Genomic DNA, 22,699 nt, shown 5'->3' with positions numbered 1-22,699 from the left:
CGAGTTTCAAATATATCAACATGTAGTTAAAACGTATTTCTAATTGTTGGAATGAAACTTTAACATCATCTATTTAGTAGTACATTATCACATGCGGTGTAAGAGGATGGCATAAAGATTGAGAAACAGTCATCCAATCTAATGGAAGTTGAAATGCAAGGATTGATAATGTAATAGGAAAATGAATGACAACGTATAAAAGGAAAGAAGATAAAGTAATAACACTATGTAGAACTATCGATTCCCTTATGTGGATTCCTATATCCTCGAGGAGAACTTCCTGTATATTTTGTATACCTAATGTCACACCCTTTAACAACAATGGAATCCCAACAATTATCTAATTATTCACCCAATTCTCAATAATAAATCTGAAAAAAATGGGGTAATTGTTGGGATTCCATTGTTGCTAAAGGGTGTGATATTAGGTATACAGAATATACTAGAAGTTCTCCTCGAGGATATAGGAATTTGCAAAAAGGAATCAAAAATTCTACATAATAATATTATTATTTCTTCTTCCGTTTCATATGTAGTCATTCATTATGCTATTACATTATCAACCCTTATGTTTCATTCCATTAAATTTAGTAACTGTTTCTCATCATTTACGCCATCTGCTTAAACCGTATATGGTAATCTATTGGTAGCATATATACTAGTCAATAAGTGATAGTTATTTCCTATTCTAACATTGTGCACGTTTGTCGATCTCCTTTTGTAGACTCTTAAAAGTGGTAAAGGAGAACTTCAAGCATATTCAACATGCCAAATATAATTGCTTTTATCAAATATAAAATCTTCAAGTTTATAATAATTTTACACCGTCTTTCAATAATTATACTAATCACCCCTTCTTTATTTATTATGGTGGGAATTGCAAATATCACTCTCAGTGCATATCATCCAAGCCCAGAATTCACTACTAGCAATGTAAACAAGTACAATAGAAAACGCATGGTCTCCTTTACGCCGCACTTCAACTGTAATAATATTGTTATAGGCGATATAGCGAACCTATGGAGCACCCATGAAGAGCTATAGTGAAAAATAATCTCATCTACTACTGGCTAAAAAAAGTCGTAAAAGTGTTCTTTTGCCCATTTAATTTCAACATCCAACTACTTGTTTAGCAAGAAAATATGTCCAGCATATGTAACTCAATTGTACCATATATTTCGAAGTCCGTTAACACATCTGTTCATTGCTCAAACTAAAATCATAACCACTCACATCAGGACCGTGGTGCAAATAATACACTCTAAAACTTTTTGCTACTATTGCATTGATTAGTATTATGCCAAAGTCCAGTACAATGAACTGTATTATCATCCTTGAGCCGGAAGTTTCATGTTTTGAAGGTAGCAATTGAATTTTCCAAATCAGGTAAGTTAGAATCACAAAAGAGAGGGAAAATGCCAAGTACCACGAACGTTTAGACTTTTTAAAATTATTTCTTAGGGCTTGACAAGAAGGGCGCCTCTCTCTGCCCATCTTGGAAGTTGCTCTTTCTTTCCATATTACAAATAAAAAAATAGAGGTCAGGAATGCAAGTGCTAAGGTCGAGATATTAGTTAAGTTTGGATTATTAATAAACATTGGGAAGTGATAAAATAAAGGTTCTGGAGTTAAAGCTTCTTTTACTACCATTGCCCTGAACAGATTTTCAAGCAGCCTGTTGGATTTACTTCCAGAAATACTCTCGTTCGCGATGGTGGAATCATCATTGTTATTCCCATTGTCATCTCCCCTTCCGCTATTCATGATCCCTTAAGATATGTGACTTGTTAACAATAGAGGGGATAACATTCAGTCTCTACTGAACTGCCTATGCCAGTTCCTCCTGTATAACATATATTTTTTCTTAGTTTCTTTTTTTTCATTTTCGACAAATGAATCAATTATTCACGCGGAGCTGACCAGTTCCAAAGAGGATATTCATTTGTATCTCCCTTAATCGTAAAAAAAACAATAGGAAGTTGCATTCCTTTCAGTCCCTTTGCACTTCATAATATTCGCTTTGTAAGGATTCTGGAATTGGAAGGGTAAGAGATATACATGATAAATGAATGAATACTAGGATAATCGTTGGGATTCTATTGTTGATAAAGGCTCTATTGTTAGATAAAAAAATACTAGAGTTCTTCTCGAGGCTATATAGAAATCACAAAAGGGAATCAACAAATCTACATAATGATATTATTATTTTTCTTCGTTTTTTTATACGTCGTCATTCATTCATCCTGTTATGTTGTCAGTCCTTGCTTTTCAGCCTCCACTAGATGCAATGACTGCTTCCCATAACTAGTGTCATCTTCTTACGCTGTACTTGATAATATACCAGGAATGTGAATACCAGTCGGTGGATGGTAGTTTTTTCCTACTCCAACAATACGATATGCACTCTTGCTTATTGGGTATGAATGTAATTGAAATCTAAGCATTCAAACTACGTAGGTGATCTGATGTTATTATAAACATACTTGTCGATTCCCCTATTAAAAGGAACTACTGCTACCTTAACTGATCAGCTCTTCCTGATGGATATCCTTCATTCGTTCTAATATGTTTCCAGTTTGTTGCCTATCCCTATCCGATAATATGAGTCGCTGTAGACTTTTTTTTACAATTAGTGAAAGCGGATTCCATAGTTACGGGTGTATCCATTACATGTGCACCACGCATTGGCGTCTAGTCAGCAAAACATATACACGCTGTTTGAAAAACAAGTAAACACCCATTGGAACCGTCCAATCGCCTCTCAACCGAGGCGCTTACCGTTTAGTTAAAAGGTGCCCTGATGTCTTTTCTCTTCAAGTTATGTTTTAGGCAATAAACTCAAGCTGGTGTATTTCAGCGGCTAATGTTTTGCATTTAAAAAACTGATATATTAATGGAATATATGAGTTGCTAGGATGCAACTTCATCCATCATCACCACTGGATGAACGGTTTACTTGGGACAGAGTAGAAAACAACGCTATAATTGGTATTTAATTTCTTTTATCATTCTAACTTCAGCTTCCCAGCAATTACCCCCGGAATTTTATTGTAGTTTGCTACCATGCCGCTATAACGCTTGCTGGGAATGTTTGCCAAAAAAATGGGAAGTGAAGAGCATGTTCGGGAATACGCGATTAAGAATACCAGAAAAGTTTAAAAGCCTCGCCTCTATCCTTTATTCGACGTAATCCTGAACATTTAAATTATTTTATTACATTCATGCAGCTCTCTGCAATCATTTGTAACTAATAATTCTCGCATTATACGGATGAGAACAAGAATTACCTATCACTTCCTATTACTAGTAACGCATCCACGCCGCTCGTTATTCGTGTTGAAAAAATAATAGCATGCTACTAGATGTATCCAATGAATTTTCCTCATAAATTTTAGAACTTATAATAAAAATCAGAAACTATAGAAAGTGAATATTTTTTCTTTTTTGTTTTATGCGTTGCTTATTTTTCTATTGCATTATGATCTTTGAGCTTCAGTATCCACTAATTTCAATGACGGTTAAATCTTATTCTACTGGTCGATAATCTACTTTGTTTATTAATTCCGTATGCGAGAGTATTTAAGTGTCCCCTAATAGCCCTAGCAATACGTTACACTAGCAATCGATGGACTGTTGTGAGGATTTGGTGAATAATTGGATAATTGTTGGGATTCCATTGTTGCCAAAGGCTATAATACTAGGTATACAGAATACATTAGAAGTTATCCTCGAGTATATAGGAATCCACAAGAGGACGTCGATAATTCTTATGTCATCTTCTTACACCGCATGTGATAATAAATTAGTAGCATGAATACTAGTAAATAGAAAATATTAGAATTTCATTCTAACATGTTGGCTGTTCGCTCTAGCAGAATATGTTGAGAGCTTTCTGTTAGTTGAGTATCAACTACATTTTGTGAAAAGCATTTCCCAAGAGATAAGCCTTGTTGGCGCAATCGGTAGCGCGTATGACTCTTAATCATAAGGTTAGGGGTTCGAGCCCCCTACAGGGCTTACTTTTTTATATCATTCAAATGAAAAAAATGCAGCGACACGGTGGTTCTGCCACTTACCGAAGTCGATTATTCTTTAATCCCAAGAATTTAATTTTTTCTTCTTTTTTGTTATGTACGTTTGACTATGTACCTATACACGAAGAGAAAGTAATCATTGAGTCTTGATTTTTCAGTAAGCAATAAAATAAAAGTTCATTCTTTTAAGGCAAGAACCAAAGCAACTCTACTAGGAATATAAACCTGGAGGAAGTTTTTCCTGTTATTCCATTCTAAATCGGTAGTGAAGAATTCAGAACTTTCGTTGATTCTGTTATGTCCACCAAATTCAGCACGATCTGAGTTCAACACGATGTGATAAGTACCAGCTTTTTCGACACCAACTCTATAATCGCTGTAGCTGTTTGTGGGGTGAAAGTTGAAGATGAATAATAAATTATTTCTTTCAAATACAATCATTTTGTCGCCTTCGTGTTTTAATGAAACATAAGCCTGTTTTGTGTTCAACCATTTATGCTTTTTCTCACATAATTGCATTGACCTATCAAACTCATTCAAATTCTGATAACGTAACAAAGGATCATCAGCCAAATTAAACTGCCTACGAGCATACTTGTAGCTATCACCATTGTTAACATTGGGGAAATCCAACCATTCTGGATGACCGAACTCATTACCTTCGAAGTTCAAATAAGCCTCACCTCCCAGCGAGTGAGTAATCAACCTAATCATCTTGTGCAGAGCGATACCACGGTCAATAACAATAGAAGGTTCCTTCAATACAGTCATATCAGTATACATCGCAGCGTCCATCAACCAAAAAGCTAAAGTCTTGTCACCAACTAAAGCTTGATCGTGTGATTCACAATAAGCAACAACTTTTTCACCATACCGTCTATTAGTTAAAGTGTATACAATACTTCCCATCTCCCATTCATCATCTTTCTTCTCCTTGATCAACTTGATCCACATATCCGGTAAAGCCATTGCTAACCTATAGTTGAATCCTGTACCACCTATGGAGCGGGGCAAACATAGAGTTGGATAACCAGAGACATCTTCTGCAACAGTTACAGCTAAATTAGGGAGCATTTCATGAACCAAATCATTGGCTAACATTAGATAAGCTAAGGCCTCATGATCGACGAAGGACCTGTCACGAGAAAGATATTCGTTATAGTCACCGCTAAAAGATCCGCCTGCACCAACACCATGATGAACGTACAGCATTGAGGTGACACCATCAAACCTAAACCCATCGAATTGATAAACATCAATATAAAATGCTAGATTTGCTAATAGGAATCTCTGTACTTCAAATTTCCCGTAATTAAAAAGACGGGAGTCCCACAGTGGATGTTCACCCCTACCGGAGCTTATAGAATGGAAATATTGATGATCGGAACCATCAAACATGTTCAGTCCATCTTCGACGTTTTTAGAAGCATGACTATGAACTACATCCAATAGAACTAGGATGCCCATAGAATGTGCGGTATCAATTAGCTCCTTCAATTCCTCAGGGGTACCGAAGCGGGAGCTTGCCGCGAAAAAATTGGTCACTTGGTAACCAAACGATGCATAATAAGCATGTTCCATAATAGCCATTAGTTGGATCGCATCGTAGCCAAGATATTTGATCCTAGGCAAAACCTTCTCAGTAAATTCTTTATACGTGGTTATTTTTGGTTCTGGACTTGAAATACCGACATGTGCTTCATAAATTCTTAAAGAATCTACAGATTCACTAAACTTTGGTCTTGGATGTACAAACTTGTAGGGGTTCTCTGGATTCCAAAACCTACCTTCGTATGCGGGGCCGAACTGTTTGGAAGTTTCCTTCGAAGGTTGTGTAGCTCTTGTAATCCATGCAGGTAAACGAAAGATCTTAGAACCATCCGGCAAAACAAACATAACTTTAATTTTTGAATCATGAGGGATAGCAAAGTCGCCATTAGGTAAGGGACGAACAGTGATGGTAAAATTTCCGAATTCGTCCTTGTTCTTGAGCTCATGAGAAGTAGTGTCCCAATTATTGAAATCTCCCACTAAAAATGCACGTTCAGCATTAGGTGCCCATTCTTTGTAAGTGATTTCTTTGGTCTCTGGATTTGCATGCAACCCGTATGACTTATAGGAATCTCTAGCAAATTTACTGAGCGACTGATATGAACCATCGGGCGTAGCATGTGTGATGTCATACAACCACTTGTCAGCTAGGTATCTTCTTTCAGAAAGCACGTCAGCAAACGGTTTTAACCATGGGTCGAATTCTACTGCCCCTTTGACATTATCAGGAATGTTGAACATTGTATTCTTAACGGTTCTTTATGCTTGACTTCGTGTTTTTAAGTGACAATAAAAAGTTATCAGGGAGAAAAGAGGTAAGAAAAGCCCGCTACTTTTATACACCATAACTTCATATTGTTATTGAAAAATGGAAAGCGTTCCTTGCTTCCTTGTTTGCTGGTGTCATTTGTCTCGACTACCTTAACCGTTGCAACAGCCCCTTGAACAAACCTTATTTAGCCCCCACGAGAACGCGGGGAAAGATGATGCCGTAATATAGGCAAAAAGGGATGGCGCGGAAGAGATAGTGAAGTTCACTAGAATACAACGTTAATTGCTTTCTTAGTATCGCATTGATGATTGGGCCCTTCCCCTGGTTGCAGACTATAGGATTCATAGTTTCAGGAACCAGAGGGACAACAAGCTCGCAGGACACTTTTCGGTGGCACTAGCTCATAGAGACTCTCTGGAGGTTTTTTAATATTTATAGTCGTCTGCGTGGTATACTTTGTCGTCATATATTTATATATATATATATATATATATATATATGTACTTGCATTTACTAAACTGCAACCTCGTCGTAGTCATCGTCATCACTAACATCAATGTCGCTTAGGTCCTCACTCAACTCATCTACGCTATCATCGCCACTGGAAACACCAGTACCATCCATATCTTCGTCGGAATCACTGTCCTCTTCTTGTAAGTCACCCTCGCTATCAATATCATCGTTATCGTTATCTCCGCCAAACATCTGTTGGTACTTTTCCTTTGTAGCATACTTATCTATATACTCTTTGATTTTTTCCTCATACAGTTTTTTATCTCGTAATTGCAATGTGGCAGCTTCGTTATTCAAGGGATCACTACCATTAGGTTCCTTTAATAAACCTGGTATCATCCACTCCACTATATTTATCAGATCATATAAAGGTGACCATGTAGAATTAATTACGTCCAAACATATAGACCCTGATGCGATATCAATGTTAGGATGGAATATCTTGTTGACGAACCCTATGCTTGGCGACTTGTATGGATAATTATCCGGTAATTCTACATGTAACCTCCAAACGCCATTTTCATAAGGTGTATCCTTTGGTCCCAAGAATTTTACATGGAACTCTTGCATGCTATCGTTGATTAAATCCACCTGATGGTCACTCATCAAGAGTTTCATAACATCTGTCTCGATCCTTCTTTTAGAGCTACTGTTTCATTTAAATTATGTCTTTGAAGTTTATTCACCTTTCTTTGTTAGTTATCCTCATTCTATGGCATACTTTTCCAAAACAGTGATATATAAATATATCTATACATCTTATCAAACATACCTCATCTTTCGTATTTAGCTCCTTTTCTTCCAATATTCTTTATAAAACACTTTTAGAATTCTACTCTTGCTTCTAAATTTTATCCTAGAACTATCTCGTTTGATAATTACACTATTTATCAAATGTGGCGGAACCAGAAATCCTACCCAAGTTTCACATTAGTGATACTAGATAGCTCTTTCGCTGCTCACCCTTTTTTACCTCCACTGCTCCGGGGTAGTTACCCGGTAGTTAATTATCAACTTACAATTATTAAATAAGAAAACTTAAAATATGACTGTTCATGCAGATATGATCACTAACTAGCACAAGCGTTGAAACAAGAATCAACGGCCCACTAATAGAATTGGGGCCGCTATTGAATCTGAAGGATGGTCAAAATATTAAGCGGAATCGTTGATTTACTTTTGTAGATTTCTACATCCTGGCGGAGAACATGTATTATAATAATTGCCCACGGTATTCTTACCCTTACCAAGAATATATCACAAAATCATCACAGCATTCTACTTCGTCATTTAAGAGTTAGCGTAGTTCAGTTTCATCAATCCTTGAGAGTACATTGCCAGCATCTTGTATAAATAATGGCGAGGGAGAATCAGCCTAGTAGAGGGTACATGAAATATGAGCTACTATGTTTTCATTAGTAGATAGGAGGCCTATAAAGAAAAAAAATGCCTCACAAAGGTGAGAAAGGTGATTGAAACCTATTATGTACTGAAGGTAACTTAAAGTATTCTATAGTGGTCAAATAACATAAAATGACAACGAGTCTTCATAATTACGAGGTTTTATAGTGTAGTGGTTATCACTTTCGGTTTTGATCCGGACAACCCCGGTTCGAATCCGGGTAAGACCTATTTTTGTCACATGTAAGGACTCGTTTATATTCATTTTAGCTCGTCTGATATAATATAAAGAAAGAGAGAAAAAAATACTGTCGATTGTGTTTTATTACAATATAGCCTAAAAAACGAAGATATAGATCTTATCTAGGATTCGTTTGTATATTTAGCCCTTCCGTCCCCTTTTATTTCTTCTTTTTCTGAAAGTTACCTCACTATAGTTGCCATTCAACAATATAACGAAAATTATCCGTAAGTAAAATCTCCGGGTATTTCAAACGTCTAGAAGGAAATAAAAATAAAAAGCACATACCACTGAACAAAGATAGCCTCTGGTTCGTTTCTAAGTTTTTTTTTTCTTTTATAAACAAAAAAAAATAATATAAAAAAATCGATTGAAATTAGAATAGAGTAGAGTAGGTGGAGTAAAATGATGTAAAAAAAAAGAAACAGGTCGAAAAAGGTGAAAGAAGTGGAGAAAGAAAAAAATAGATTTCTTGAAAAGAAAAGTTTAATAAGAATTATAATGCCTAGTCCCGCTTTTGTAGAAGAAAATCAATGTAAAAATTGTAAAATCTGTTGAGTAATATTATACAATTCCAAACTGGCGTCCTCTACGGGTTGATGTTCAGACCCTGTATCGTTGTTATTACTACTATTATCATTCGAGTTTGGATTGTTGCTCCCCGGATTTTTAACATCAATTCCCGATCTTTGTAAACGCTCAAAAGTCGCATCCGCCATTTTTCTCACTCCATTAATGATGTCGTCATCATTCTTAACCAAACCCTCAACTTTATCATTATGGCTTTCTAGCAATTGTAGAATTGTCCATAGCGCAATGTGTTCAAATGTAGCATAGTCACTTTTCAAAAATCTAATCAGAAACCCACGAATGCCTTCATTCGGACGATCCCATGCTTCAATAATTTTTGTGTAATTGTTCACCCTTGAACATAGATTTGCCAAAGCAGCAGCAGCATTACCAGAGACTTCTTGGTTCTGTGAGAAAGTCATAGGGATCAAAGCATCCAAAATATTTGCTTCTAGTAGATCCAGTTTAGAGACATCTGCCAAGGCTAAAATAGCAAAGCATGCCGAAATCTCACTTTGGACACTAACAGGTGAATCTAAAGCCAATTCCTTACATTTTTCTACGGCGCCACTCTCGAAGAACTCTTTTCTGTTTTTTTCAGACGATGCAGCCAAATTTCTCAACGTAGATACGGCGTGACATTGAATTTCTTCAGAATCTTTATAGTCCAGCAATCTTACTAATGGTTTTAGGAAACCGGCATCAACAATTAAACCTTCATTTAATGGGTGAATAGAAATATTTCTAATGCATGCTACACTAGCCAAAACCAGTGGTATAGAATCACTTTGAATTAATTTCACCAAATGAGGCAAACCGCCAGCTCTTACAATTTCTAATTGGTAGCTTGTATCGGATGCTAGGTTTCGTAAAGCCAAAGTAGCTTGACATTTTACTCTGGAAGATGGAGAATCCATCAGACTCACCAGTTTGGAGACTAATCTTGGCTCAGTTTGAGCCAGCTTCTTGCGATTGGCTTCATCCACTGCAATATTCGATAAAGCGGTGGTACAATAGTACTGGACATCAGGATCTGTAGACGACAGTAAAGATACCAATACGGGCACAGCACCTGCGTTAACCAATTCCTTTCTATTTTCCTCAGAATGTGTCATATTTAATAATGCGCCTGTAGCATTTCTCTGGACTCTAATGTGTTTGGATTTGGCCAGCTTAGTTAATGGAATCAAAGCACCGGAAGTAGCAATTTTGTGTTTATTGTCATCCCTTGTGGCTAAATTGGTAATGCATCCAACAGCATTACATTGAACTTCCACGTTGTCACCCATCATTTGATTTATCAATGGTTCTAAGCCTCCCATTTCCACTATCAATAATTTATTTTCATTATTAACGGCCAAATTACCCAGGGCCGCACAAGCGGCCACTTGAATTTGTGGGTCTTGACTTTGTAATAATATTAAGATAGGTTCTAGTACTTCTCTAGAGACTTGGCGGACGTATTTTTCAGTAATTTCTGCGAATGCCAGAGCGGCGCTCCTTTGCAGATTTAGATTATCTGAATACACCAAAGTCGTTAGGGCCTTCAGTGGACCGCCTGAGTAGAAGTCTAATTGATCTTTATCTTCCAAATACCCTAGTAATAAGGTCACCGCTTCTCTTTCATTATCGGCAATTGGTGAGACACTGGCCTCGTCTGAAGAATCTTTCAAGCAACTACAACATGAACCCATAGTTGCAAATATATATATAATACAGAAGAAAGAACGCCCTTATAGTTTGTTCAGTTCCTGTCTTCGTAGGATTGGAAAATTGACTAATTGCTTTTTATAGGGTTGTATAAATATATAATACCTTATTTTAACAACAGAAGGAAAAGTAGGAGATTGAACAGCGAGTCAACAAAAAAAAACAGAAAGCAAAGCAGGCTCACACCAAAAGTTGATCACAATGATAGTACTATTCAGCCTTGAATTGATATCTAATATTGTTAATAATGAATGATTATATTATTATCAATTACTGGAAAGGGTTCATTTTTTTCTTTCCACTCGTATTTTTTTTCTTTTCGTTTTGAGTCCTCCTTAAGGGCTCATTACCCGGGAAAGAGTAATTATTCTGTTTTTCAGTTATACCGTTACCTTTTATATATTCATAGTTTTTGTCATTGTGAAGGCCAACACATCGTTGTATTTACTGCTGCAAACCCTCACCTCCTTACTGTAAGCTTCTACGTATGTATCCAGTTTAGACTAAAGTAATTCTTGGTTTACAAGTCTAATAGTAAAGACCCGTCAGTGACAAAAAGATCACAGTTTTGGAATTTACGCAAGGAAGTTCTCTGTGAATAGGCGCCCTGTGGGATACCCATATCAATCAGAACAGCATCTTCTAGACTTGGCAAATTTGTGATTAAGTTGTTAATGGCAATCAAAGGCCAGCCAGAACAAATAATCCCTGTGGCTTCAATCCTGTCCGGGAAGAAAATATCTGGGAGACCGGACCCTGCATCAAAACCGTTTGGTATGTCCAAAGACCATACTTTAGTGGAGCCTCGCTGTTTATTACACCATGATATCATGCTTTTAATTCTGCTTTCAATGACTTCCGATGTGCCTGCCAGATCGCTCAATGTACAGTCGTACCCCTGCATGGCATCAATGACCATTTCTACAGGGCTATTTAATGTTTCCATAGCAGATTCTAGTGATGATACACTGTTGACAATCTTTCCGCCACACTTCTTGTAAATCTCCGTTTGCTGCTTGACCATGGAATCCTGTAGTTCATTTTGAGAGCATGTAAATAATGTTATAACACGGATATGACCCGTTTGGCAAAGATGCCTACCTAGTGCCAAAGCTTTGGCACCTGATCTGTTGGAATCTGAGGCTAATATTACCACTAAAGGTTCTGGATTAGAATTTTGTAGACGTAAACGTGCACGGCCACCTAGCTTCTGCTTTAGGAAGAACGATGAGTTTACTGCAAAATTTTCTAATAACACGGCTGAATTAATACTAAAGAATTCGGATGTAATGCTCTCCATTTCCAGTAGTTGAACCGGTGTAGCCATCGGGATGTTCTGCTTAGTGTTCTTTGATCTGATGGTTGTTTGTTTGTTCGCAGCTGGTAAGGATGTTGAGTTAGATCTCGACTGACTGATGATCATCTGACCCAATTTAGCGAGTACCTGATCCTTATCATTTATAACTGTATTTTTAGTTTTATCATCTATAGATGGGGAGCTAGTTGCGGAGTGAATCAAATGTGTGATGTTCAAAGACTGAGTTATTGGTAGGTATCTGGGATCATCAATATCATCAACATCGTATTCATGTTCGTCATCATCCAACACTACATCATCTTGATCATCTTGTTGCGGCTGAGATTGGTGTGTGCTTTGCTCACTTTTTGAAGAAATTTTGTTCCATGAATCTTTCTTTGCATCTGGAATGACCAATTCATCGTTTTGATAATTATTTTGTTGCGATTGGGGTTGCTTTCTGTTATGTCCCTGTAATCTATCTTCCGGTAATATATCGTCATTTTGCTTTAATTGAGCGAAAACGTCCTTTTTGTTAAACATGCCCAAATTTCTTTGGAAATCGAAATCTTCCTGTTGTTTTATCTTACTAACATCGTCATCTTGCCAATCAATATGTTCACCACGATTTTGATTGTAATCACTTTGTTGCTGCTGTTGTCTTTGTTGCTTCCTTTTCCCAGATTGAGAGGCAACAGTTAGAACCTTTAAATCCTTTAGTCTTGATGCCCTCACTTTGAAAGCTTGAGATTTGCCACCATCGCCGAATTGAACGTCATTTAAAGTCAATCCTTTTGAAGTTGCTTTGGCAATTTTCCCCTGAATGAGTTTTCCGTCTTTTAACTCCACTTGTACACCGAAACCAACAAACTGTGACATTATAAATTCTGTTATGAATCAGTATAGTGCCTTGAAAATCTGAATTTTCCAGAAAAAGGAACAAATGGTAAGCATTCTGACCAAACTATTCGAGCTTACTATGTTTTCTTTCTATTTCTCAGCGATTGAAAAAAAAAAAATAACAAGCGGAAAAACAGACGGGCTTCAAATCCAGGGTAATAATAAAATGACATAAATAATAAACAAGATGATTGTGGCTTATTACAATGGCGTGTAGAAACACTCGATAACAGTTTTGGGAGTTTTTCCATCAATTAGACGACTCACTGTGCGTTGATGGAAGGTATTTCAGGGCTTTCTATGACTGTGACGCTCAATATCATAGTCACTAAATACACAAGCCACAAAACAGTTTCGAATTAACAAAGAAGACCTTTTCGAAGTGAGGTTTACGGTATGCTTCCTTTGGAGCAATTTATTGACCTTGAAAAAAATAATGGAAGTGATACCAACATAAGGGCTCCCGTAATATCACGACGTCACTTATTTAAACTTTTGCTTTGCAGTATAATTCTTATCGGGTTGCTTTCATATCCCAAATGCTCAATAGCTAATTACACTGAACCCCGGACAACTGTGAATAGATCGAATACTTACTTCAATGGCACACATGATTTCAAGACGTTGACGATATTGATATCTATCGATGGGTTCCATCCGAGATTGATAGATGCAAAACACACGCCATTTCTTTACAACTTGCACAATTTGCGGTCACCGTACGATATGAATATCACAGCTGCACCGTACATGATTCCAAGTTTTCCCACACAGACATTTCCCAACCACTGGAGCATGGTAACGGGGAAATACCCCATTGAGCACGGCATTGTTTCCAACATGTTCTGGGATAATTCCACGAGTAGTGAATTTAGACCAAATAACCTCGACTCAAGAATTTGGAGCAATGTGGCTGACCCCATCTGGCAACTACTGCAAACCAAATCACAGGGCGAGTATAAAGTGGCCACGCATATGTGGCCCGGGAGTGACGTTGTGTACGAGAAGTACGGAGATGTACCTAGGGAAAGGATGCCATTCTATTATGACAAATTCGATCAGTGGGAAGGACTCCAAGATAAATTAGCTCAAATTTTCCGATACGTAGATATGCCTCAGCTAAAAGACAGACCTGAATTGGTCTTAAGTTATATACCTAATGTTGATTCGTACGGACACAATTTTGGATACGATTTGAGAGATAAGCGGCTACAAAAGCTAATCAGTGAAGTCGATGGATTCTTTCGCGGTTTAATTGAAGGCCTCCAAGAAAGAAATTTGTTGAAAATTAGCAATGTTATGATTGTCAGTGACCATGGCATGAGCAATGTCAACACGAATGACGGTGAGCATGTTGTTGTGTGGGAAAGGATGTTCCCGGGCGACGCAATATCCGCATTTATTTCGCACCTCTATAACGAGGGCCCCATGATGATGGTATGTTTGAAAAACCCTCGAGACAAACAATGGATTCGTGACTTAATTGAAGTTCAATTGGAGAAAGTTTATGGAGGGGAATTATCTAGAAAATTTCACGTGATCCTGAAAGAGGATTTCGAGCCAAGCTGGAAATATTTCCAATACGATGGCAAGAAGCATACCTATGACGATAGAGTGGGCGATATCTGGATTCTCGCCGATGAACACTACGCCATTGTAAAAGAAACCAGTGATGTACGTGTCGGTATTATGGGCACACATGGATACAACTTTGACAACTGTAGTGACATGGCGTCTATATTCGTTGGAATGGGTCCGATGTTTAGCAATGAAGTTATACCTCCATTTGAAAACATTGAAATCTACAAAATGCTCATCAAAGCAAGTGCCCTTCTGGAAGAAAAAGAGGGAAAGGAGGAGAAAAGTTTATTACAATAGTACAGAGTAGTAAATACACCGTCGCGGCATAAGTACGCGTATATACATATATATAAGAAAATATACTATAATACGTATAGAGTGAGGAGGCAACTAACGATGGAAAATACTAGAGGTACCATACCAAGAGAGTGATTCACTGTACAGAGCTGCGTCCATAGTTGGTTCACACATTGGAAAGAATGGAAATCTATGTTTTTATTATTACAGGTTTTGAAAATTGCCAAAGAAATCAGAAATTTTGTGAGATTGAAAGTCATCGGGTCCAACTCGATGTTCAAATCGTAGCGGATGAAGTTGATATAGTATGACACTAACGACGGAATACCCCTGAAGAAGAGCAGCCACGTGAGTATTGGTAGACAGAAATCGAGTGTGCATTGATATTTATTATGGGCGGCAACGGCGGCTTCGAGCGACGATGTGAGCGAAGAAGAGGAGGTCGGCTGCCCGGCGGCTAATGTGTTTCTCAGCAGAAAAGAAAATTCCAACAAGGAGAAAATCGTGTCGACGGAGGAAATAGTAGACAGATAATCCTGAACATTTTCATTCAGTTTCTGCGCTTGGTATCTGATATCAGAGAGGTATTCTTGAAAGTTAAACTTAAACTTAGTCAACGCAGAAGTAGACGAGTCGTTGTCTGAGCTGAAATCCAATAAATTGTAGTTTGTTTTCGCGTTTGAAATTGCATTCCTACTGGAAAGCGGCTTTGCCGCCCTTGCTTCATCGCCAGATTGCGGCTTTTCATCATCCTCGTCCTTGATATACGCTTTCTCCAGATCGGAATCATTTGTGGCGGTCTCAGAGGACCCAGATCCGGACTCGTTCCGTTCATCCTTAGACTGCTCCACTGTCATCGACTCATAAAAAGACTTTAGTTCCGGGTAGTCGTCTTTGAAATCCACAGGTTTCTCAAGATGATTCAAGTGCGATTCGAGGTAATCGATCATATCACTTTTCTTGGCGTAGTTGGGGAAGCCGTCGATTTCCAGCTTGTTGGCCAGGTCAATTAGGTCCGCCTTCTTCCAACGACTAAAAGTAGACTTGGTCGGCATATTGTATTGTAATGATCTGTGATGAGCTGTATTGCCTTAAGTTCTGTTTCCTCCCCTTGTATATAGATTTCTTCGCAGCTTGTTTACGTATTGTGTACTTCGTTTTGTTATGAGTGACGAATGCACGCAACCAGCGCGCAGTAAAGTTATCATCACGGACGTATAATCATTGTATACGATTTACCAGACTTAGCGCATTAACCGCTCGGGAAAGAGTTCCGGAACTCGGAAAGAGCACGACAAACGAGGGCGCGCTACCAAATTACCGCAATCCTCCAGTCACAGCGGCTCGGGCCCTCTCCAAAACCGCGCTCTAGCCCGCTCTGCCTACACCCGTGCAGCGCCACCCGCGGTAGCACTGGCCAACACCCTGACGCAACTCGTCGCCACGCCGTTGAGCTGTTTTCGAAATCCGTCTGCAGCCCTTGCAAGCTTTACTTCGAAAAAACCTCTCGCTATTTTTCCGGCGCGGATACTCAATTTTGTTAACGAATAACAGAACTTTTTTCTCTCTCTTTCTCTTCCACACCTTTTGGTTTAAATAAACAGTGAAAAAAAACTAAAATTCCGTAATCACAACTCAATTCCCTTTCCTTCCTCTTGCTTAATATAAAATCAATTCTTCTTCCCTTTCAATTTTTTCTTTTCGTCCTTTCATTCTTCCTTTCTCTTTTTTCTCTCATATACATAAAATACAATAAATAGTACAATAACAATTATACAAAGATGTTGATGAGCACGTTACCAGGTGGTGTTATCTTAGTTTTTATTCTAGTCGGTTTGGCTTGTATCGCCATCATTTCTACCATTATCTATAGAAAATGGCAAGCTAGACAAAGAGGTTTGCAAAGATTTTAAGCAATTAATAGCAAGCCAAGTGGGCTTGATGTTGTTTTTTTCTTAATTATCCTCTTTTTTTTTTTTTTTGAATTACTGAATATTAATGAATAAATTAGACCTTTTATCCCCAATCCTTTTAATTTCTAATAATTAATCAATTTTTCCTGCGTGTGTGCTATATTCCTACTTTGTATTTGTGCTGTTCGATTCCTCTATTGGAACAATGTGGTTTACGTGTGCGTTTTCTCGCAAAAAAGTTTGGACGTGCGAGCGTGAATGGATGTTGTTTGCCGTGTGTGGGCAAACACGCCCTACTCCTCGCCTTGTGTGTCCTATTCTTTCCCATTTTTACCTACCTATTATGTTTTTCGAAAGACATGTCGCTTCATTTGTTATGTATTATTCTGTTGAAGAATTGTGTGTGTATTTTTTAATCAAATAGTATATAATAATAATGTTACAAGACTTTAGATTTCGAAGTTATGCTTTTCCTTCTTACTCAAGTGCCCTTCTCATGAACTGCACTGTATCGTCCAGTTCCAGCTGCACCTGTCTAGCCAATTTCCAATCGTCCGTGCCAATGACCTCTCGCATTACACCGTCCGTTATGCTCTTCTGCAAAATCAGTTGCAGTTCGTGAACGCTGCCGGGCGTTTCATTCTTTATGTCTTCGTAATTTATCTCTTTCTTGATAATCCCATTTTCGGGACTCTTGAATAGTTTCTGGAAGTTCCCAGTTTTACTTTCCAGTTTATTCAGAACGGTATCTCTGTACAATTTCAATAGTTTTTCTCTTTTTGGATCCATAGAATGCGCCCCATGTGCCGTAGTCGTAATTACTGTTGTACCGGCACCAGCAGATCCACTTTTGCTCGAATGTGCATGCGGTTGCAGTTGCGATGCACCGCTTTTTATGCCATTCTTCAATATCTCGTCCTCCATCGTCCTTACTTGACCGATTTGCGTTCTCTTAAATCGATCGTACTTTTCCACAAGTAACTTCTCGATATCATGCATTTCCAAACCGTGTAGACTAAGTTGCCCATCGTTTAGCGTTGTTCTGTATTCTGGGAATAAACTCTTGACTATGGTCAGGATATCGTTGATGCCCAGTTTTCTGTTCCCATTAACCATGTTGCTTTGCCTCCTTAAATTTGTCAGCTCGTTGATTAGCAAATTGTTTTGTATTTCGTTAGTCAACTTGACCAGTGATATTCGAAGATTGTTCCCGATCATGTTGATTCCTCCCCCATTCCTAACCAGTTCTTCATTCTTGTTGGATATTAAGGTGTGTATCAGCTGCAACACTACCAACTCACTTACCTCTTTATCCATCTATGCGTTCCTTTAACTTTGGTTACTTCGGCACGCAGGCCTATCTTCTTACACATGCTTCTCTTGTTATTTTCTTCCTCTTTTCCTCAATGGAAAAAATCATGCTAAAATAATCGTGTTAGTTAAAGAAACCAAGGCAAGACAATATAAAAAAAAAGAATAAATAAAAAATGGACTTGAACGATAACCCTATACCCAACTCAGTTCCCTTACACCAAAAATCAGGTAGGTACTTCCACACTTTACATGTCCAAGACTTATCAAATCTATATCAACAATGCTACAAACAAATTGATGAGACTGTAAATCAGTTAGTGGATTCTACATCTCCTTCCACCACCGGCATTAGCGAGCAGATAGCAGACATTACAAGTACATACAAACTTATCTCGACATACGAATCAGAATCCAACTTATTTCACGAAGGTATTAAAGATTTAAAAGAAAACTTCAAGCAAATATCAGATGCCTGTCCCCAAATCGACCTTTCCACGTGGGATAAATATCGTACTGGAGAGCTCACCGCTCCCAAATTATCTGAATTGTATTTAAGCATGTCCACGGCCGAGCTAACGGCCACGGTTAATAACACAGATACGCTCAAGATACTAAAAGTGTTACCGTACATTTGGAATGATCCAACCTGTGTGATACCGGATCTGCAAAGCCCCGCAGGTGAAGATGATCTACAAATAGAAGGTGGTAAAATTGAATTAACCTGTCCTATCACTTGCAAACCTTATGAAGCACCGTTGATATCAAAAAAATGTAATCACGTTTTCGATAAAGATGGTATTCAAAACTATTTACAAGGATACACGACGAGAGATTGCCCGCAAGCTGCGTGTTCTCAAGTAGTTTCCATGAGGGATTTTGTAAAAGACCCCATTATGGAGCTAAGGTGTAAAATTGCCAGGATCAAAGAATCTCAAGAACAGGATAAAAGAAGTAATCAAGCCGTCGATGTTCTATGAGGACAAATTATTGTCTTTCTCATCCGAGCCCCTCGGCCCGAAGTTAAAGCTAAAAAAAATGGAAACGTACGAAAGTTTAATATATAACCACTTCATACATAAAGCGAAGAAACTGCATTGGGCTACTTCTAAGTGATAGTTAGTATTAAACTCTCTACATTAAACAGTACCAACCATTCATCATTATGACGGCGACTGCTACACAACAATTCGCGCAACTTTTACAAAAATACGGCATTGACACAGTTTTTGGAATTGTTGGCATCCCTATTGTCCAACTAGCGGATACGATGGTTGCTAACGGTATCAAATTCATTCCATGCAGGAACGAACAGGCTGCCTCATATGCAGCCTCTGCGTATGGGTATATTAGTGACAAGCCAGGCGTATTACTTATTGTGGGGGGGCCTGGTTTAATTCACGCACTGGCTGGTATATATAACTCAATGTCCAATAGGTGGCCGCTTTTAGTCATTGCAGGAAGTTCCTCCCAGGGCGATATGCATAAAGGTGGATTTCAAGAGTTGGATCAGATCAGTCTTTTGTCCCCATTTTTAAAGTTTACCGGCAAGTTAACCCCTAGCAATGTTGGCATGATTACTCAGAAGGCTTTGAATCACTGTATACAAGGCACCGCAGGTGTTTCTTACATCGACGTCCCTGCAGATTTTATTGAGTATGAAATACCCCTGGAGGGAAATGACCATACAGGAAATGAATTGCCGATGATTTTAACTCCAAATAAGTGTGGTCCAGATCCATCGAAGATCAAAGAAGTCGTACAACTCATACTACAACACAGTAAGAAAAACATTCTAATTGTCATTGGAAAAGGTGCGGTGAAAAATTCTCACGAAGTTCGCAAACTAGTAGATAAGTTCAATATACCATTCTTGCCCACCCCGATGGGTAAGGGGATTGTCCCGGACTCTTCGTCTCTAAACGTTTCGTCTGCAAGATCTCAAGCATTGAAAACCGCAGATATCGTTCTTGTTCTTGGGGCAAGATTAAACTGGATATTACATTTTGGTGCTTCACCCAAATGGAACTCGGAGTCCATATTCATCCAGCTCGACTCCAATCCCGAAACCTTGGGCGATAACAACTCATCACCTGGTGCCGACCTTTCCATATGGGGGGATATAGGCTTGAGCGTAACTGCTCTAATTGACGAACTGGTGCGCCAAGATTCCTGCTGGAAGTACAGCGGTATCAACCAAGTATTGCGAGAGAAAATCAAACTGAATCAAACTCGCCTGTTAAGGAAAGAGAAGACCAGAGGGGCACAATTGAATTATAACCAGGTTTATGGGACTTTGAGACCACTTATTGATGACTACAGGACAATACTTGTCACGGAGGGTGCAAACACTATGGATATTGCGCGTGTTTCATTCCCTACAGACGCACCAAGGCGCCGTTTAGATGCAGGGACCAACGCGACCATGGGGATTGGACTCGGGTATGCTCTAGCATGCAAGGCATCTCATCCGGAGCTCGACGTGGTGCTGATTCAGGGTGATTCCGCATTCGGATTCTCCGCCATGGAAATTGAAACTGCGGTAAGGTGCCAGCTGGCACTGGTCATCATTGTGATGAACAACAGCGGTATATATCATGGAGAAAAGGATACCAAGACCGACTTACCCCCAACGGCGCTAAGCAAGAACTGTCGCTACGATCTGGTAGGCAAAGGCCTGGGCGCCAATGGTTTTTATGTCAACACATTAAGCGAACTGAGCAGATGTTTCCAACAAGCCGTGCAGTTTTCTCGGACTAGAAGGGAAACAAGTGTCATCAACGTTATCATTGAGCCCGGCGAACAGAAGCAAATCGCCTTTGCCTGGCAGAACAAACCACGCCTATGAGTAAAAGTAAGTATATATAAGTATTTTGTTGATAATTAGTTATTAGTATCAATGAAGTGTTGATGTTTGATCTTCTTATACTATATGTTGGAATGAAGTTCTAATATCATCTATTTAGTAGTATATTATCACATGCGGTGTAAGAAGATGACATAAGAATTATCGACGTCCTCTTGTGGATTCCTATATACTCGAGGATAACTTCTAATGTATTCTGTATACCTAATATTATAGCCTTTAGCAACAATGGAATCCCAACAATTATCTAATTATTCGTATAATTCTCACTATATAAGAGAGGAATATAAAACGCACGCCGATTGTTCCATCTCAAGGATGACCAATATAATAATAGGTCAGGCAGTTAATATATGTTCAATCTGACGACTCATTTTACTCGTGTATATAACTACCACCCCAATGTTCAATTAATAGATCTTCAACTCGACAGTAGTGCGACCTGAATGGCTCGTATAATATTTCATATTCTACAATTAGATATAATTATACCTGAACGCATACGAGATGTACATTACTGTATGATATAAACGTTCAGAATATTACTATAGCAACTCAAGTTAACATTGATGATCACCTGTTCCAACAATACCGGTACGCACTTGTACTATTAACCGCTGATCTTTCTTTTTCCCTTCCTTGCTGTTCGGTTCTCTCCTCATCTTTCCTTACTACAGTATAATCCATTTCTTTTTCTACCAATTGTTTTCCGTTTGAGGCCTCGTGGCGCACATGGTACGCCATGGTGCTCGCGGCCGGGAACGAAACTCTGGGAGCCGTGATTGGCAGTGGAACAGTGGTAATTCCTACGATTAAGAAACCTGTTTGCAAAAGGATCCGCCTTCCGGGGGGGTCATCAAAATTTTATCAGGTGGGAAATTCGGTGGAACACAGTGGAGCCTCGTCCTCCGGGCCAATGTCATTTTAGGCATTGTCCCCTGCTCCTGAGAGAAGAACTATCCTGGGGAACCAGTCTTTACCGACCGTTGTTATCAGAAATTTACGGAGTCTGGCTTAGGTCGGACCCCGATGGGAACGGCAACGGTTGTTCCGTTTGACTTGTCGCCCGCCACGGCGTGCGTGTCAAGGTCTGTTGAGTGCAATCGTAGGACGTCATTCGTGGCGAACCCGATACCGATTACTGCTGCTGTTCCATCCTAAATTCGACTTCCAATTTAATCTTCCTTTTTAATTTTTTAGTTAATTATGATACAAAAAAAAAGAAAAAAAAAGAAAAAAATGGTGGATATTATTGAGTTTGATTTGGTTTGATATGATTTCTCTTTATATTTACATGCTAAAAATGGGGCAGGCCAGAGATACATAATTAGATATATATACGCCAGTACACATTAGCGGCCCAGGCCTTGTCCCAGGGCAGCGTTTTGTTCTTGGAAACGCTGTCCTACACGTTCGCTATGCTTCAGAAACTTTTCTGAGCACTTCATGATGCATGTTTGTTCCTTATTGGTTAGCTTTGACGTTGTGAAATCATTGACACAGTCAGTGAAACATCTTTCTACCAGATTAGAGTACAAACGCATGAAATCCTTCATTTGCTTTTGTTCCACTACTTTTTGAAACTCTTGTTGTTCTTTGGAATTCAATGCGTCCATCTTTACAGTCTTGTCTTATTGTTCTTGATTTATGCCTCGTAGAATACTGAAATTAGGTTCTGGCAATGTATTGGACACTTCTCTTTTATAAAGCCCATGGAGCTTTTTCTTTCTATTTTTTTCGTC

At 38.7% G+C, this 22,699-nt stretch overlaps 11 protein-coding genes and 2 non-coding genes across 13 annotated transcripts; 5 read left to right on the top strand and 8 right to left on the bottom strand.

The window, feature by feature from the left end:
- Positions 1 to 1,188: 1,188 nt before the first annotated feature.
- On the bottom strand, positions 1,189 to 1,764 carry SPAR_E00600 (uncharacterized protein; the record flags this gene model as incomplete). Its single annotated transcript, XM_033909912.1, has 1 exon — positions 1,189 to 1,764. One exon carries the CDS (start codon positions 1,762 to 1,764, stop codon positions 1,189 to 1,191), a length of 576 nt encoding a protein of 191 aa, XP_033765803.1.
- Positions 1,765 to 3,944: 2,180 nt separating this feature from the next.
- SPAR_Etrna5K lies at positions 3,945 to 4,017 on the top strand. Its single transcript has one exon. It is a non-coding gene; the product is annotated as a tRNA-Lys (tRNA).
- A 194-nt stretch (positions 4,018 to 4,211) lies between these two features.
- GLC3 (1,4-alpha-glucan branching enzyme) lies at positions 4,212 to 6,326 on the bottom strand (the record flags this gene model as incomplete). Its single annotated transcript, XM_033909911.1, has 1 exon — positions 4,212 to 6,326. The coding sequence occupies one exon, from the start codon at positions 6,324 to 6,326 to the stop codon at positions 4,212 to 4,214; it is 2,115 nt and encodes a 704-aa protein (XP_033765802.1).
- A 544-nt stretch (positions 6,327 to 6,870) lies between these two features.
- UBC8 (E2 ubiquitin-conjugating protein UBC8) lies at positions 6,871 to 7,488 on the bottom strand (the record flags this gene model as incomplete). The annotated part of the gene is made up of 1 exon (XM_033909910.1): positions 6,871 to 7,488. The coding sequence occupies one exon, from the start codon at positions 7,486 to 7,488 to the stop codon at positions 6,871 to 6,873; it is 618 nt and encodes a 205-aa protein (XP_033765801.1).
- Positions 7,489 to 8,429: 941 nt separating this feature from the next.
- SPAR_Etrna4Q lies at positions 8,430 to 8,501 on the top strand. The gene has a single exon. It is a non-coding gene; the product is annotated as a tRNA-Gln (tRNA).
- Positions 8,502 to 9,042: 541 nt separating this feature from the next.
- On the bottom strand, positions 9,043 to 10,776 carry VAC8 (protein anchor VAC8; the record flags this gene model as incomplete). The annotated part of the gene is made up of 1 exon (XM_033909909.1): positions 9,043 to 10,776. The coding sequence occupies one exon, from the start codon at positions 10,774 to 10,776 to the stop codon at positions 9,043 to 9,045; it is 1,734 nt and encodes a 577-aa protein (XP_033765800.1).
- Positions 10,777 to 11,312: 536 nt separating this feature from the next.
- On the bottom strand, positions 11,313 to 12,968 carry EDC3 (Edc3p; the record flags this gene model as incomplete). The annotated part of the gene is made up of 1 exon (XM_033909908.1): positions 11,313 to 12,968. The coding sequence occupies one exon, from the start codon at positions 12,966 to 12,968 to the stop codon at positions 11,313 to 11,315; it is 1,656 nt and encodes a 551-aa protein (XP_033765799.1).
- Positions 12,969 to 13,385: 417 nt separating this feature from the next.
- NPP2 (nucleotide diphosphatase/phosphodiesterase NPP2) lies at positions 13,386 to 14,867 on the top strand (the record flags this gene model as incomplete). Its single annotated transcript, XM_033909907.1, has 1 exon — positions 13,386 to 14,867. One exon carries the CDS (start codon positions 13,386 to 13,388, stop codon positions 14,865 to 14,867), a length of 1,482 nt encoding a protein of 493 aa, XP_033765798.1.
- Positions 14,868 to 14,932: 65 nt separating this feature from the next.
- GTT3 (Gtt3p) lies at positions 14,933 to 15,922 on the bottom strand (the record flags this gene model as incomplete). The annotated part of the gene is made up of 1 exon (XM_033909906.1): positions 14,933 to 15,922. The coding sequence occupies one exon, from the start codon at positions 15,920 to 15,922 to the stop codon at positions 14,933 to 14,935; it is 990 nt and encodes a 329-aa protein (XP_033765797.1).
- Positions 15,923 to 17,257: 1,335 nt separating this feature from the next.
- Positions 17,258 to 18,097, bottom strand: EAF5 (Eaf5p; the record flags this gene model as incomplete). The annotated part of the gene is made up of 1 exon (XM_033909905.1): positions 17,258 to 18,097. One exon carries the CDS (start codon positions 18,095 to 18,097, stop codon positions 17,258 to 17,260), a length of 840 nt encoding a protein of 279 aa, XP_033765796.1.
- Positions 18,098 to 18,267: 170 nt separating this feature from the next.
- MMS21 (SUMO ligase MMS21) lies at positions 18,268 to 19,071 on the top strand (the record flags this gene model as incomplete). Its single annotated transcript, XM_033909904.1, has 1 exon — positions 18,268 to 19,071. One exon carries the CDS (start codon positions 18,268 to 18,270, stop codon positions 19,069 to 19,071), a length of 804 nt encoding a protein of 267 aa, XP_033765795.1.
- Positions 19,072 to 19,256: 185 nt separating this feature from the next.
- On the top strand, positions 19,257 to 20,939 carry PXP1 (putative indolepyruvate decarboxylase family protein; the record flags this gene model as incomplete). Its single annotated transcript, XM_033909903.1, has 1 exon — positions 19,257 to 20,939. One exon carries the CDS (start codon positions 19,257 to 19,259, stop codon positions 20,937 to 20,939), a length of 1,683 nt encoding a protein of 560 aa, XP_033765794.1.
- Positions 20,940 to 22,309: 1,370 nt separating this feature from the next.
- TIM9 (protein transporter TIM9) lies at positions 22,310 to 22,573 on the bottom strand (the record flags this gene model as incomplete). Its single annotated transcript, XM_033909902.1, has 1 exon — positions 22,310 to 22,573. One exon carries the CDS (start codon positions 22,571 to 22,573, stop codon positions 22,310 to 22,312), a length of 264 nt encoding a protein of 87 aa, XP_033765793.1.
- Positions 22,574 to 22,699: the final 126 nt, after the last annotated feature.

Source organism: Saccharomyces paradoxus, chromosome V, assembly GCF_002079055.1.
Source record: "Saccharomyces paradoxus chromosome V, complete sequence".
In the NCBI taxonomy this organism is placed as follows: Eukaryota; Fungi; Ascomycota; class Saccharomycetes; order Saccharomycetales; family Saccharomycetaceae; genus Saccharomyces; species Saccharomyces paradoxus.
Note: the sequence above shows the minus strand (reverse complement) of the source record. Positions and strands in the feature narration are given on the sequence as shown.